We start from the raw sequence: 17,025 nt of genomic DNA on the forward strand, positions 1-17,025 counted from the left end.
ATGTATAATATCTTATCTTGAGTATGTTGTTTTTTATAAATAAGGGTTGTAACACTTAAGCAAAATCAAAAAAAAAAAAAAAAAAAAATGGGCGAACCACGGGTGGTAACACATTTTAAACTTGGCTTGATTTACTTGTGCCAAAGGATTGGCTCTTTAAAGAAAAAGCAGCAGGTGTAAATTAAGATCTTTTCTTTAACATATTGTTATATGATTATGATATCTACATGAAAACAAAAAGTATTTTGATTGATTTGTTTTAAGGGATTTTATGGTTTTGAAGTCAAGTAACTAATATTTGAACGTGTTTTTAATAAACATTCAATACGATTGTTTTCGATTTATTCTCACAAATATAATACATTTTGCGATCACATTTGCCATCATACATTTGAAAATTAGGTCTGCGATATTCCAAATAAATACAATTTTCATCACCATTTTTATTGTCCGGTTGATTGGGCGCCCAGTCGGCATAGCCTAAACGACGTCCAGTAGAATACCAAAAGAAATCATCTTCAGAATCTTGATCTGAACCAGATAGCCACCATGTGCGTTCAGTGCCATAAGTTGAGGTTAAATAATTAGAAAGATCTCTGATTTCCTGCTGGCTATCTATGGAGGCTAAATAACCTCCCAGTGAACGACATATAAGTGTGCCTTTATACCACGAAACCTGTTAGGTATTAAGAAATATATTAAGTTTCATCAAATTTCATTTAAAATTTTGTCAAATTTATACCTTGCTTTGTCCAAAATGATAAGCTTTATTGCCCACTTTTTTGAAAGATTTATCCAGAGGCTCTCCCAGAAAAGCTATAAATTATAAAATAAATTAATAAGTTAAAGTTTAAAAATCGTATATATTTCAATTACCTTCCGATATTGAGGCCGTTATTTGGTTTGTTAGATCTTGTTCAGTTTTTGTTATTTTAAAAATAAACAAAATTATGAATAATCTTAAAATAATTTTAATCATAGCTGTTTAAATAATTACGTCTTATCAGTTCAAGCGTACTTTACGGAATATCTTGAAAATATTTACTCTAAGCGTAGAATCATTATTGAGTAATATATAATTTATAGCAGAGATCGACACTCTAAAGCATTAGTAGCCGATTACACTCATCTCGAATACATATTAATATCGCTCACAATTAAGCAAACACGCTTAATGCTTAACAGAGATAACAAACGGCAGCTGTTAAAGCTTTTGAACTAGAATTGAAGTAAAACTAAACTAGAAACGAACTAAAACAAAACTAGAATTGAAATAAAACAGAACTAGAGCTGAACTAAAACAAAACTAGAATTGAAATAAAACAGAACTAGAGCTGAACTAGAACAAAACTAAAACAGAACTAGAACAAAACTAGAAGAAACCTAGACAAGCACTTGAACAGAATTAGAAGAGAACTAGAACAGAACTAGAACAGAACTAGATCAGAACTAGAACAGAACTAGAACAGAACTAGAACAAAACTAGAACAGAACTAGAACAGAACTAGAACAGAACTAGAATAGAACTAGAACAGAACTAGAACAGAACTAGAACAGAACTAGAACAGAACTAGAACAGAACTAGAACAGAACTAGAACAGAACTAGAACAGAACTAGAACAGAACTAGAACAGAACTAGAACGGACTAGAACGGACTAGAACAGAAAAGAACCGAACTAGAACTATTATATATTGCTTAATTTATAAAAAAAATTTCAAAGAAATTTATATAGTTTATACATAATTTTTCAATCGATCGATTAAGATCCTGAAAAACATCCTCTATTACATGTGTATATACAAGCTAACTAGTTGGAGGTATAAATGTATGTAATAAATTTTGTAATAGTTTATTTACCATGTGCTTTATATATATGTATATTACAATGGTTTTGTGGTTCAACCAATATTTGCATTTGCTAATTTTAATCCCTGAGTGATGGCTGTTGCAAAAATTTCATTGATCCAAAGATTAAACTAATTTTTAAATGGAATTTAAGAAATCTATGTATGGATTTTAACAGAGACAAATATGGGAATGCACATGCCCACATGTTTTGCCTGCTCAATAAGGAACTTTTGGTAGGCGTGTGCTTTGCGCTGATCAATTGATCTTACACTTCATACGTTATGCACTTTCTCTATCTCTCTCTATTAAACACTCTCACTCTAGTCATCAAGTACTTAAGTAATTGAATTGTTGTACTTACGTTACAAGACAACGTTACTAAAGGTAAATTTAGTAAACAATTGTAGTAATTAAAGCCTCTTTTATAAAATAGGCTTGACAGGACACTCTCTTTGCTCTCTTGTAATGATCCTGCTGGAAAAGAGATCAAAGACTTAAATTCATACACACACATACGCACACTCACATGGATTCACTCTTACATCTTGGCAGGTATACATAATTTTGTCTCATCCAGAGTTTAACTAAATCCGGTAGCTTAAACGAGTTAAAGGAACTTGAGCGGAACTTAATCCCATAAATTTGGGAAAAATACGAATTTAATCAGGTTAATCACACAGGTAACAATAAAAATACACAAATTTTGTTTTCAAAAATTACGTATGCAGCAGGATGATCAAGAATATAAGAGAAGACGAGAGATTAAAACGATGAAGGATTTAGCAAAGCAGAACGCGGGCTGAACAAATTTTTTTGCAATTTTAGTCTGAGAAGGCATGCAGCGATTAGAGCGCGACATTTTAATTTAATCTCGAACAAGACTTAAAGTGGACTTAAGCTAAAGCAGACGCTCGCTCCTTCGATTTCTAACGGGTGGATCAACAAAGTAAGCAAATTTTTTTGAAAACTGCGAGTATTTTTAATCTCTCATATGCAGATTTTAGGCAACGCGCCAAGCTGAATTGTACGATGACGCGTCATGTTTTAATTGTAACTCGCTCTCCTTCGGTTTAATCAGTTTACTTTCTGATCCAGTTTCTTGTGTAAATCTGGTTTTAATACTTTTCGTATACTTGGATTAAACTGGTTGAAATTTTCTACGATACTTAAGTAAGTTGTTTGTTAAATAAGATCAAGATTACCTTTCATTATAGAGTTTAATATAAAGCCTCGTTAGTGATTAGTTTAAATAATTGTAACATAATGGGTTTTATATTTTCAAATATTTGATGGGAAATTGATTAAGGGAGTGAAGGAGGTAGGAACAGGATGTTTAAATTGTTGTCAACATATGGCTTTATTATTTCATATCTTAAAGCCATATGTAAAGTATTGAAAGTTATATAGATTTTATAGGTAAATGCCTGATCAGCAGATGAGCGTTGAAAGGAAGGAAGAAAGGAGTATACGGTTTATCAAAATCATTGTTTAAAGCTCAGTAGTAGTAGTACACGATCACCTCTGTAGGACAATGGTATAATCTTAAGATGATCAGATCGTTACATTATAGTCTCAAGATGATCTGCGATTCCATCACATATAAATGGAATTTGGAGTATATTCCAAAAATATAACTTCACTTCACTTCCGATCGTTACAGTATTCTTTTACACTGATCTTCAACTGATCATCAAATAATGTTTATACTAAATGCAAGAAATGATCGTTAAAAGGAAAGAAGAAAGAAGTATAAGTTTTATCAAAATTATTGTTTAAAGATCAGTAGTAGTACACGATCACCTCTGTAGTACAATGGTATAATCTCAAGATGATCAGCGGAAGGCTATCACATATAAATGGAAATATAGTATAGCCCAAGAGTATCACTTTACTTCAGATCGTTACATTATAATCTCAAGATGATCAGCGAAAAGGGTATCACATATAAATGGAAATAAGTAATGGAATCTGGAGTATATTGCAAGAGTATAACTTCACTTTACTTCTGATCGTTACAGTATACCTTTATACTGAGTTTTCAACAGCACAATATGCAAGAAATGATCGTTGAAAGGATGGCAGAAATAAGTATAAGTTTTATCAAAATCATTGTTTAAAGCTCAGTAGTAGTGCACGATCACCTCCTTAGGACAATGGTATAATCTCAAGATGATCAGCGTAAGGGTATCACATATAAATGGAATAAAGTTGTTACATCTGGAGTATATTTCAAGAGTATAACTTCACTTTTCTTCAGATCGTTACAGTTTACTTTTAAACTGTGTTTCCGACAGCTGAAGATCTATAACTGATCATCGAAGAAAGTTATTACTAAATGCAAGAAATATTTTTTTAAAAAATATCAACAAGTTACATGGACTGAAGTAACTTTCCTAAGATCTCAATCTCACTATCGCCAGACAACTTCAGATTCCTGCGAAGTTTGTGATTGTCTTGGGAATTAAAGATCATGAAAGTTTATTCATTATGATATGATAATAGTTTACATCATAGTATTTCAGAAATTCAAGAATGTTTAGGTCCCAGAAACAGAAAATTCACGGAAAATACACTACAGAAATGTTGAGCATGATAAGAGGACTGTGAAACTCAGAACATTTTCTTTGTTATTGTCAGGATTCCTTCGAAATTGGTTTCAAATATCTCGGGAGCGATATTTTCCAGATAAAATCTCTCTTAGGAATAAAGATTAGAAAGTTCTGAGAAACTAAGTCAATGAAACTGTGTGGCTAAACTTTGGTTTATATGAGAACTATATACCTATAATAATTTCTTTTCCGCCAATATTTTTTATGTAAAAGATCACACAACAGTCCAGATAATGACCTATGTACATTTCCTCGGATCGTAGACATATTCTAACTAACCTTTAATCTATACCCAGCAAAAAAAAGAACTTCCAAAGAAGCGAAAAAGAAGTAGAACTTACTCCATGAAAATACTGAAAAAGACCTGAATAAGTTATGATTTTAACACAAGCTTGTCATAGGAGGGATGTCCTTTATCTTTGATTCCAAATTCACTACACTAAGTGTTAAATTTTGAAGTGGTGATAAATGTTATTCTTTTAGAAGTACCTCGTTTTATTTTTGCTTGTTACATTTTCAAACTTTTTTTCCAAGGTTTGATAATGTGATCGAGTTACCAAGATTATATAGAATGCTTCCTTTAGAATCTTAATCAGGGTTCTTTACTTAAAGTTTGTGAAATATTTAAAATTTATAAAAACTAAATTATTCTTTTTATTATTTTAAGGTGACATTATAGGTTCTAAAACGTGAAATCAATTGACCAGAGGGAGATAATGACATATTACTATCCTATAGTCCAGATCGGAGCGTTACTCATTATATTTGTAAGATATTTAGATATTTCAAAAACTAAACAACTTATTTCTTATAATGTTAGTAAAATATTTAAAAATTCCAAGCACTAAAATATACATCGTTGATCAGAACGAAAGTTTTCGGATTGACAACAAGACTCTTAACTTTTATCGATTTCATATAGAATTTGTAATTCTTTTTTTCATTGATCAGCGATTTGATCTATTACTTTGCTCGGATCAAAATTGGATGGAATTGACTTCAGTGATCTATTGCTCTTTCAATATCAAACGTAAGTACAACTGAACAAATTATTGAGCTATTGGGATGTAGTCTCGGAAATTCTTAGTTAGTTTGAAAGGAGGATTTACATATCTACATCAAAGCCGAAGAAATACACATAGGCCTCATCGGCCGTAGTTCCCCTTGGAGTTCTAAGAAGTCTTGACAACAAGACTCCTAACTCTTATTGATTTCATATAGAAAGTGTTATTCTTTTTTTCATTGATCATCGATTTCATCTGTCACTTTGCTGCGAACAGAATTGGATGTAATTGACTTCAGTGATCTATTGCACTTTCAATATCAAACATACAACTGAGCAAATTATTGAGCTATTGGCATGCAATCTCGGAAATCCTTAGTTAGTTAGTTTCATATATACATCAAATCCAAATAAATACACATAAACCTCTATCGGACCTGTTGTGTGCTCCTTAACTAGTGCCTCGGGTTGGAATTGAATCCAATATCTTCTAACCTAAACTACCGAAGGTCACCGGAAATCCTAAATTCGTAAAAGAAGCATCCAGTTATAGTTCTCTAAGTAAAACTTGTGCGCAAAATTTTGATCAAAAGTCGGAACTTTACGAAAATTTTAGAAATCGATCAGTTTCCGTATAGATGATCTCCCGGAATAACATTTCAACGCTCCTAGAGTTAAACATCGTGATACAACTAGCAGCAAATCGGTCACTATATCTTATATGGGAAAGGTAATTTAAATCCCTTTTGGTTACAAAAAGGATAAATCAATATAAAATCATAATTCCATTAAATTACAATTTAAAAGAAAGCGTGAACATCAAAGGATTGTTGCTTTCCGAAATCACATGCATGTCAACATGTGGGAAATGTCATCTTATACAAGTCCGTTAAACAAACATAAAATCTACCGTTAGCTCTTTATAATTAATGTAACCTGACTTTAAATAAACAGGAAACAAAAGGAGACATTTAACAAAAAAAAAAATTTAACGTTAAATACACAAATGAAGACAATGATAATCATGATCGTTGATGATGATGACCACAATGACTTTTGCAAAAAGACAAAAATTCTAAAAGTCGCCGCCAAAAAACAAATGACCACAAACGTTTAAACTAACAATAGGCGACACACACACTAACTACAAAGTATTAACAGAATAACGGCATATGATTGAGACATTATGAGTTGTCCACAAAAAAATATACAAATGATCTTAAGACCAATATGCCGCTGCTGCCATTTAATGGGAAGTGTATTGATCAGTCTTAGCAATGATTGTGTGAGAGTTAAAAAATATTTGAAATTTTTTGCATATTTTTTGCTGAGTCAATATCAACAATAGCCAGAAGTCCTTAGAGATCTTAAAGATCACATAGTTGTACATGTGTGTGCTTGGACTTTTCTGCTTTTCACTGATCGTAGGCGAGCATGTAATAATGCTGTTCTTTCACATATTAGTTGGAAAATTACTTATGACATTGTCTGTAGTGTGTAGGCATGAAATTTCCTTAGAAAATCTTTGTTATCTTATCATTTTGTAATAAGTTTCCAATGATGTGTAGAAAATTTCTTAATTTTGACTAAAATAGCCATGTAATAGTGGGCATTGTATAATTCTATTTTAACATTAATTTAACATTATGATTAATTATGAATGTTTAGTTTAAAACTGCCGTTAATATCCTTGACAGTTGTTGTGGGAATTTTTGGGAGGATTGTGGGACTAAGAGGCTAGGTAAGTTAGTTAGTTGGTTATTTATTTAGTTAGTTAATTAGTTAGTTAGATAGATAGATAAATAGATAGATAGATAGATAGATAGATAGATAGATAGATAGATAGATAGATAGATAGATAGATAGATAGATAGATAGATAGATAGATAGATAGATATATAGATAGATAGATAGATAGATAGATAGATAGATAGATAGATAGATAGATAGATAGATAGATAGATAGATAGATAGATAGATAGATAGATAGATAGATAGATAGATAGATAGATAGATAGATAGATAGATAGATAGATAGATAGATAGATAGATAGATAGATAGATAGATAGATAGATAGATAGATAGATAGATAGATAGATAGATAGATAGATATATAGATAGATGGATAGATAGATAGATAGATAGATAGATAGATAGATAGATAGATAGATAGATAGATAGATAGATAGATAGATAGATAGATAGATAGATAGATGATAGATAGATAGATAGATAGATAGATAGATAGATAGATAGATAGATAGATAGATAGATAGATAGATAGATAGATAGATAGATAGATAGATATATAGATAGATAGATAGATAGATAGATAGATAGATAGATAGATAGATAGATAGATAGATAGATAGATAGATAGATAGATAGATGGATAGATAGATAGATAGATAGATAGATAGATAGATAGATAGATAGATAGATAGACAGATAGATAGATAGATAGATAGATAGATAGATAGATAGATAGATAGATAGATAGATAGATAGATAGATAGATAGATAGATAGATAGATAGATAGATAGATAGATAGATAGACAGATAGATAGATAGATAGATAGATAGATAGATAGATAGATAGATAGATAGATAGATAGATAGATAGATAGATAGATAGACAGATAGATAGATAGATAGATAGATAGATAGATAGATAGATAGATAGATAGTTAGTTAGTTAATTAGTTAGGTAGTTAGTTGTTAGTTAGTTAGTTAGTTAGTTAGTTAGTTAGTTAGTTAGTTAGTTAGCTAGGTAGGTAGTTAGTTAGTTGGTTATTTATTTATTTAGTTAGTTAGTTAGTTAGTTAGTTAGTTAGCTAGCTAGCGCCCTTAGTCTAAAAATAACAGACTAATTTCCATTTCAGCGAGATATCGCCATCTTACTGCAAAACGTAACAAAAAACCAACTTAGCTACTGCATTTTGTCGCTTGTAGTTAAGCGATAAAACTATTAGAACGCCCTCTAGTGTCAAAATCGCATCCATAATATCTGCAAATATTACAGCGAAATGTCAATTCCATTTTTCTCTCCCTACGACAAACTAAGTTTTAGTCGCATTTTTACTATGTAAACGAAATATCGCTATTAACATTTTTAAACTAATTTAACGCGTTAAGAATATATTAGATATACAGAACAATTAAGCGAAACGATAACAACTACTGTAACAAATATTAGCACGAAATTGGTCTATAGCGCTTCTGTTGCCAAATGTTAATAAATTAAAGCGCTACTTTACTATACCGAGTTTTTCTTATAGCGACCAACAATCGCCGTAAGATGGCATAGTTTTTAAATGTACCGGGCCCCCTCGTTTAATGGGATTTATTATTTGTTCCATAGAAGTCGACTATAGACTGGAATATAGGCTATAGACTAGACTAAAGACTAACCGACTAAACTATATATTTGACCATAGACTAAACTGTAGTTGATACTATAGACTACATCATATACAAGACTAGATTATGAGATAGACTAAAGACTAGGCTATAAACTAGATTATAGACTAGACTATATACAAGACTATAGACTAGACTATTGACTAGACTATAGACTAGACTATAGACTAGACTATAGACTAGACTATAGACTAGACTATAGACTAGACTATAGACTAGACTATAGACTAGACTATAGACTAGACTATAGACTAGACTATAGACTAGACTATAGACTAGACTATAGACTAGACTATAGACTAGACTATAGACTAGACTATAGACTAGACTATAGACTAGACTATAGACTAGACTATAGACTAGACTATAGACTAGACTATAGACTAGACTATAGACTAGACTATAGACTAGACTATAGACTAGACTATAGACTAGACTATAGACTAGACTATAGACTAGACTATAGACTAGACTATAGACTAGACTATAGACTAGACTATAGACTAGACTATAGACTAGACTATAGACTAGACTATAGACTAGACTATAGACTAGACTATAGACTAGACTATAGACTAGACTATAGACTTGACTTTAGACTAGACTATAGACTAGACTATAGACTAGACTATAGACTAGACTATAGACTAAACTATGAACTAGACTTTAGAACAGACTAGACTATAGAGGAAAATATAGACTATATTAAACAAAAAATAAAATATCCTTTGGATATATCTGATATATAGATTGATATGAATCTTAATATGTACTATTTTCCTTTACGATCTCACATTCTGTAACAGCCATTATAATCCACAAACCACCACCAATTATTTGGGTGGTTTCCCATAACTTACTAAAAACCACTAAAAACCACACAGCCATAACATTTTATATATATGTATATATGTATGTGTATATATGTAACCCCTATTAGATTTCCATCATGTTTATTGGCACGTGACGAAATATGGGGCTTTGTGTATTCATAATTCACAGAAAAAGAAGGGTGGTTACTTAATCGTTATGAAAGTGTTGAAGAGTATTAAATATGGCAGATATACAAGTAATAAAAAGGGGTAAGAAACTTTTATTAAAGAACTAAATTTAAATTGTATAGATAGAGTCACGTGTCATAGGGAATTATATACATAATTCATAAAAAATAAGTGCTAGACTTTTTTTGTAGAATATATTGGACTCCAGATTGTACAATATTACAGTCTGGAATCCATTTTTTTCTACGGATAGACTATAGTTCCTATAATTTGGACTATAGTCTACTCAAAAATCTCAACTATTATCCACTCTATAGTCTGGGCTATATTCTACTCTATTATCTGGACTATTGTCTATTCTAAAGTCTGAACAATTGTCTACTCTATAGTCTAGACTATAGTCTGGACAATAGTCCACTCTATAATCTGGACTATAGCCTACTCTATAGTCTTGACTAAAGTCTACTCTATAGTCTGGACTCTATACTCTGGGCTATTGTCTACTCTACAGTGTGGACTATAATCTACTCTCTATAGTCTGAACTGTAGCCTACTCTTTAGTCGGTACTATAGTCGGTACTATAGTCTACTCTATAGTCTACTCTATAGTCTACTCTATAGTCGAGTCTATAGTCGGGACTATAGTCGGAGCTATAGTCTACTCTATAGTCTATTCTATAGTATACTCTATAGTCTGAACTCTTGTCTACTCTACAGTCTGGACTATAGCCTCTCTTAAGTATGAACTATAGTCTGCTCTTAAGTCTGAACTATTGTCTACTCTATAGTCGGCACTTAGTCTTCTCTATAGTCGGGACTATAGTCTACTCTATAGTCTGAACTGTAGTCTACTCTACAGTTTGGTTTATGGACTATTCTATAGTCTGGTCTATAGTGTACTCTATATTCTGGACTATAGTCTACTCTATAATCTGGACTATAGTCCACTCTATAGTCGGGACTGTAGTCTACTCTATAGCCGGAACTATAGTATACTCTATTCTACAGTCTGGACTATAGTCCTCTCTTAAGTATGAACTATAGTCTGCTCTTAAGCCTGAACTATTGTCTACTCTATAGTCGGGACTATAGTCTTCTCTATAGTTGGTACTATAGTCTACTCTATAGTCGGAACTATAGTCTACTCTACAGTTTGGACTATGGACTATTCTATAGTCTGGTCTATAGTGTACTCTATATTCTGGACTATAGTCTACTCTATAGTCTGGACTATAGTCTACTCTATAGTCGGGACAGTGGTCTACTTTATAGCCGGAACTATAGTATACTCTATAGTTTGAACTATAGTTTACTCTATAGTCTAACAATTATCTATAGTTTGGCTATAATAAACTCTATAGTCTGGACTATAGTCTACTCTATAGTTTGGACTATGGTCTACTCTATAGTCTGGTCTATAGTGTACTCTATAGTCTGGACTATAGTCTACTCTATAATCTGGTCTATGGTCTACTCTGTAGTATATTCTATAGCCTAAACTATAACCTGTTCTATACTAAAGTCTATTCTATAACATAGTCTTGCCTATAATCTATTATATAGTCTGGACTATAGTCTATTTGATCAAAATAACAAAAAAACTTACTTAAACATCATAACAAATATCTAATATTTTATTCTCAAATTTATTTACATCATATCAAGTATAAAATATTAAGATAACTGTAAAAATAATACTTTCATTAACCCAAAAAGAGTTTTACAAGAAATTTTTGGTAAACTAGTTCCAGTTATTAACTACAACAAATACACCAAAGATCTCTTTGCGAAAGTGTTTTTGGGATATGAATAATTTAGTAAAATATTTCACAGAAGTTATTAAACAATTTTATATACTAATTTTTTGAGTTCTGCCAATCGATAAAAGTTTCTTGGGCTATAACTTCGGCGCCATAGAGTTCAGCACATATACAATCCCATAAACCAAGAGGATTTTCTAAATTTTCCACAAAACTATGTAAAGCTTTTAGACATTCTAGTTCTAATGTTTCTTGAGAATCCAAATAACGTCTTAAAATGGGTAGAGAAACATTTTGAAATTTTCCTATATCTAGACTATAGCTGTCTCGAACCTTTAGAGCATAGTTTGCTAGGAGGGGTGTTAAATTTTGTATAAAATTTCGGGTTATGTGCATGATATTGCCATTTATATAATCTATAATGAAATCAGGATGACAATTTTCTTTTAGCAATTGTTGTATATGATCCATAACACGTTTTTGTATGATTTCTGGTGAATCTTTGTGGTTTATTATATCAGTCGGGGATTTAAGAGGATTTTCTATAAATTCAAAATTGTTGTTTATTATAAAATTATCCACTTCCATTTGTGGTAGAAAATCGGACCATTTTATATGATATTTTTGCCATATCTGGCGGGTAAACGCAGGACCCACTTCTCGGCTACAGTAGAGTATTAAAGTTTTGAGAAATTTTTGTTTAATTAAAGGAGAACTGGATTCTTTTAATTGTGTCGGCCATAAATCATTAACTGTTAAGAGATTTTTCACCATTAAAGGACCGGTAAACTCAAATATATAACGCCATAGTTCCGGTATATCAACAATTAATTCACTGGCCAAATCGGCAAAATGTCTATAGGCCAAATGGAATTGTTCTAGAGTCAAATGGTTATGCGTTATTAAATAGTTTACTACAAGAGCTAAATAACGTCGGCTCAAGGCCTTAACATTGGCTAAATGTAAATAGTCGGTTAGTATGTAATAGATCAAGGGACATCTTAGATCAGCAGGTAAATTTAGAAAGCAGGTTATTGTTTCCGAGTCTATTTCTTTGGTGCTGAGAGCATTTTCTAGCATGTCAGTTACAACCGATTTAATAAGTTTTATTTCAACATTATTGGGTTCTTTAAAAACGGCCGGGCATGAGCAACTTAAGTCCTTGGCACTACTGGCCTCTATATCATTATCATATTTATTTTGATTAAGATTTTTGAAGGCCTTTGTCATTTTTGGAGGATTTCTTGTTTGAGTAGACTTTAGCGCTTCTTTTCTTTCGTTATGTTCGGTTTTATTTTGTATATGTTTGGTCTGGCTACCATTACGTTTTCTTTCCTGCTCTTTGTAGGATAATTTTGTAGCCTTATTAGCTTCCATATTGGAGAGTACAGCAAAAGAATTTGCCACACTTGTTGCAGGCGGTGAGGGCAACTTTTTCCATTGAAACAAAGAAGCTCCACCCATTTTTTTATTATTCATATCCATATGGCTAAGACCCACTAGTTTACTAGAGTCTAAAGCTTGCAAGCTATGAACTTTGACCCCCTGAACCTGCCATTTGTCATTAGCTTTAGAGTCTCTAGGATTTTGTTTAACTTCATTACCACTACCGCCCGTTGAACGTTCCATACGTTTTGCCATATTTGTAGAATCAAGTTTTAAGGGTCTTTTACTTTCTATTAGGGAATTTGTTAAATTTTCTGTATTCTTATTCATAGTTGTAGGATTATTGATTTCCTTTTCGATTTGTTCCATAGTCTTGGGGGCCTCATTACGCGTGGATTGCCAACGTTTTTTGCGCAAATCTATAACATCCTGCAGCATGAAACGTATACGTGAAGATATTTTGGAATTTTCATTTTTTAACGCAATATTTTGCATACGCTGTATAACCGATTTTAGGGAATATTTGCGTTTATCTTCTGACGCTAGACAAGTCTGTTCAAATTTCTGTCCGACGGTAGTCAAAAGTTTGCACAAACATTCTAGCATATCTTCATTTGCGGGATCCTTGAGTAAGGCCTCTATACAGCTGTGTATGATATTACCACTTAATATGGATATTTTAAATAATTCTCCTATAAAACGCACCGTACCACCCGAACGTCTGCGTATTTTACGCTCTTCTTCATTGAGCAAAGCTTCTAGCTCAATCTTTTCATTGGGATCTTGACATTTATCATATTTCTCTCTTATGGGTTTAAGTTTTTCCTCTTTAGCATTGATTTTAGTGACATGATGGGTAAATTCTCGTTGCGTTTTATCCAGTAAGGCATTACGAAAATGGGCCAAATTTGTTTTAGTCGTGCTGGCCATACGTTCATCGCTGGCCTTGACCTCGCTAATCAATCGATGACATAATTTGGCATAGCAAAGGGAAAAATTCGGTTCATCTATGGCTTTTTCGAACACCAAATTCATTACACCTTCCATTTTGTCCAAAGTATCGATTTTAAGTTTAATGATTTCTTCCACTAAAGGTTCAAATTTTTCGGGCGTCAGTTTATTTAAAATGCCCCTAACACGTCTTAAAAGTTCTTCCTTTTCTGGTGGCAGATTTGTGTTTGCCTCAAGGGAGTCTTTGGTCAGAACTCTCGGCTTCCAGGCATTATCACTTTCATTGAGTTTGACATCCTCTTTAAGGCATAAATTTAAATAAATCAAATCTTTGCCTTTAGACTTATTGTTTTGAAGACCCGAGGCTCCAGCTGTAGCTACTGAGGAGTTATTATTATTATTAGTATTGCGATTTGTTCTTGCATTTGTTTTAATATAGTTATTCTGTTGATAATTTACATAGCCGCTATGATTTCCTCTAGCCGATGTTATCAGATTTTGTGCAATTTTAGGGGCTTTGTTAGCAAACGCTGGCATTAGATTCATGGGGGCAAATATTGAGAAATTTTTAACTTCCGGCTGCTGGCAAGAATGTTTACTTTGTCTTAGTTGCATTAGCTGTTTACGTGTATATTGTTTACGTTGACGGGGTCTTGAGTTTACTTCCCGATTTTCATAATTATTCAAAAATTCACTTTTAAATTCTTCATTGTTTGCTGGGGAACTTAATGTTTCGCTCATGGTTTGATGTTTAATATCTCTGGATTCTTTGATCATTTGCGGTTCCAATAATAAATCTTGATTGACATATTCACACTCAATTTCCTCAGTGTCTGTACAGGGATAAGCTATTGAAGGGGGGAAAGGAATAGGTTTACTGTTAGGTTTAAAGTTTAAGTAAAAACTTACCCTGATTTAAAGCCTCTTGTTCTTCTAGTATGGAACTGGTATCGGTGCATGTATGAGCATCTTCAAAATCTTCATCGGTAGCTTCGGTGTCAAAAGTATTTTGTGCCGAATTTGTTTCTATTGTATCATTATCCTCATACTCCTCCACCTGGTCCAACTTTATATCTCTATGTCTATTCTCTGGAACCTCAAAATCTTTTGAACTATCAGACCTTTCTTTTTCTATCGTCATGATTGTTTTAGTTCTAAATTTTAAACTGGTCTCTTGTTCGTGGTTTATTTTCTCGAGATTTTTCTCAAGACCCTCAATTTTTGTAGAAGTTCTAGATGCTGGTTCCTTTTCTGTAAAATTTAAAGAAGAACTGCTTACTCCAGATAATAATTGTTCTTTTCCCTGGAACTGTTGATCCATTTCAACACTAGGTTTAGTGCTAACATCTGAAGAAATTTTCGTTAGATCTTCTAAATTCGGTATAATTTCCACACAAACATCTTGAGTTGTGATTAGGGGTAAAGTTATTTGTTCCGCTTGTTGACTGGCATCTTTATAGTTACATTCCATGGCTTTAATGTGCACATTGTTATTATCCCCCGGATCTGAAAAAGAATCTTTTTGTTGCACCATTTCCAAGGATTTGCAAGACTTAATCATTTGTTTTTCAACGATTTGCGTTTCGGAACTAGTTGCTCCAGCAGGGAACGATATCTCTTTATCGTTATTCAAATCCTGTAAAATATTTTTATTTGTCACCGGATGTATAATTTGTAAGGCGTGGGAGCGCAGTTTGGCTTTAACTTGAGGTTGAGTTGTAGGCATTACAGACGGATTGGCAGCCATTCTCGTATTGCCAGCCAAAGCGGCGGCGGCAAAGGTCATACGTGTTGAAGCAAAACTTACTGAGGGACCGGGGGCTGTTGTATTAACCATAGCAGAACTATTGGCTACAGCATTTAGGCCATAGGTTAATGGTGTTTGAACCTGGACCGAATTTTGTGGCAAGGGGCCCAAAACTAAATTTTGAGCAGCACTAGTATTATTGACATTTATCAAGGAATTGCTCGGTGTTACCGCAGCATAAGTTAGAGAACTTTGATTACCTGCTGGACCGCCCACAAAACTGCCTGGCGGTAGAGTCATTGTAGCCATTATAGAACCAACATTACCACCTTGTTGCTGCTGCGGCCCTTGATGCGGCTGTTGGGGAAGTTGTGGCACATAATAGGGATAATACAATTGTGGATAAAATTGGGCGGTATATTGACACTGCTGAACGTTTGGTGGACGCTGTGCTGCATAGGCGGCTGCATTAAATTGACTCATTACCATACCCGGATGTAGTGGAGGAAATATGGCAGCTGTTTGTATATGACGATTTCTAGGTGTAGAGCCTGCATAACTCTGCTGCCGATTATTATTATTATTACCGCCATAGGAGTGATTTGTTCTAGACTGTGTATTCGTATTAACGGATTTTGAAGTTCCATTATATAAATTTTTTGTTGATTGCGGTTGCATTTTATAAAAAAAATAGTTCTTCTTCTTCCAAATAAAAAAACTACAAATTGTTTTCAAAACAATTTTTTGAAATTTAATTTTTTTGACAGATAAAAGAAATTGGAATATGAAAAAAATGTCAAAAAATATATAAAGCAAAATAAGAAAAAATATATCTATACGAGGATGGATACCAACCATAGAAAAATCAGTTCCAAAGTATATTTTTCATCAATACTGCGGTTCAGGTACTAGACTATAGACTAGACTATAGGCTACACTATAGACTAGACTATAGAATAGACTAAAGACTATATTATAGACTAAACTATAGACTAGAATATAGACTAGACTACAGACTAGACTATAGACTAGACTCTAGGCTAGACTATAGACTAGACTATAGACATGACTATATATTAGACCATAGACTAGATTATAGAATTGACAATAGACTAGACCATAGACTATACTATAGACTAGCCTATAGACTAGACTATAGACTAAACTATAGACTAGACTATAGACTAAACTATAAACTAGACTATAGACTCGACTATAGACTAGACTATAGACTAGACTATAGACTAGACTATAGACTAGACTATAGACTAGACTATAGACTAGACTATAGACTAG

General features: G+C 32.7%; 2 protein-coding genes and 1 long non-coding RNA gene across 3 annotated transcripts in view; all 3 read right to left on the reverse strand.

The window, feature by feature from the left end:
- Positions 1 to 301: 301 nt before the first annotated feature.
- Positions 302 to 1,036, reverse strand: LOC111688178 (C-type lectin 37Db-like). The gene is made up of 3 exons (XM_023450657.2): positions 877 to 1,036; positions 743 to 816; positions 302 to 676 (listed from the first exon to the last, which is right to left on the reverse strand). The coding sequence occupies exons 1-3, from the start codon at positions 977 to 979 to the stop codon at positions 311 to 313; spliced, it is 543 nt and encodes a 180-aa protein (XP_023306425.2). The 5' UTR covers positions 980 to 1,036; the 3' UTR covers positions 302 to 310.
- A 4,606-nt stretch (positions 1,037 to 5,642) lies between these two features.
- The window catches only part of LOC111689556, a 15,209-nt gene continuing 3,826 nt past the window's right edge, over positions 5,643 to 17,025 (reverse strand). The window contains exon 4 of the long non-coding RNA XR_006940295.1: positions 5,643 to 5,653. This is a non-coding gene — a long non-coding RNA (uncharacterized LOC111689556). The remainder of the gene's footprint in view (positions 5,654 to 17,025) is intronic.
- On the reverse strand, positions 11,492 to 16,461 carry LOC111688179 (eukaryotic translation initiation factor 4 gamma 3-like). The gene is made up of 2 exons (XM_023450658.2): positions 14,892 to 16,461; positions 11,492 to 14,830 (listed from the first exon to the last, which is right to left on the reverse strand). Exons 1-2 carry the CDS (start codon positions 16,405 to 16,407, stop codon positions 11,742 to 11,744), a joined length of 4,605 nt encoding a protein of 1,534 aa, XP_023306426.2. The 5' UTR covers positions 16,408 to 16,461; the 3' UTR covers positions 11,492 to 11,741.

This window comes from Lucilia cuprina, chromosome 3 (assembly GCF_022045245.1).
Source record: "Lucilia cuprina isolate Lc7/37 chromosome 3, ASM2204524v1, whole genome shotgun sequence".
NCBI classification, from domain to species: Eukaryota; Metazoa; Arthropoda; class Insecta; order Diptera; family Calliphoridae; genus Lucilia; species Lucilia cuprina.

Excerpts from the sequence above, each read along its gene's own strand:
- LOC111688178 (XM_023450657.2), bottom strand. The coding sequence starts at position 979 with ATGATTAAAATTATTTTAAGATTATTCATAATTTTGTTTATTTTTAAA. Across the intron at positions 817-876 it reads AACGGCCTCAATATCGGAAG|CTTTTCTGGGAGAGCCTCTG; the intron begins GTAATTGAAATA and ends TATAATTTATAG. Across the intron at positions 677-742 it reads ATCATTTTGGACAAAGCAAG|GTTTCGTGGTATAAAGGCAC; the intron begins GTATAAATTTGA and ends AATACCTAACAG.
- LOC111688179 (XM_023450658.2), bottom strand. The coding sequence starts at position 16,407 with ATGCAACCGCAATCAACAAAAAATTTATATAATGGAACTTCAAAATCC. Across the intron at positions 14,831-14,891 it reads ACAAGAGGCTTTAAATCAGG|CTTATCCCTGTACAGACACT; the intron begins GTAAGTTTTTAC and ends CCCCTTCAATAG.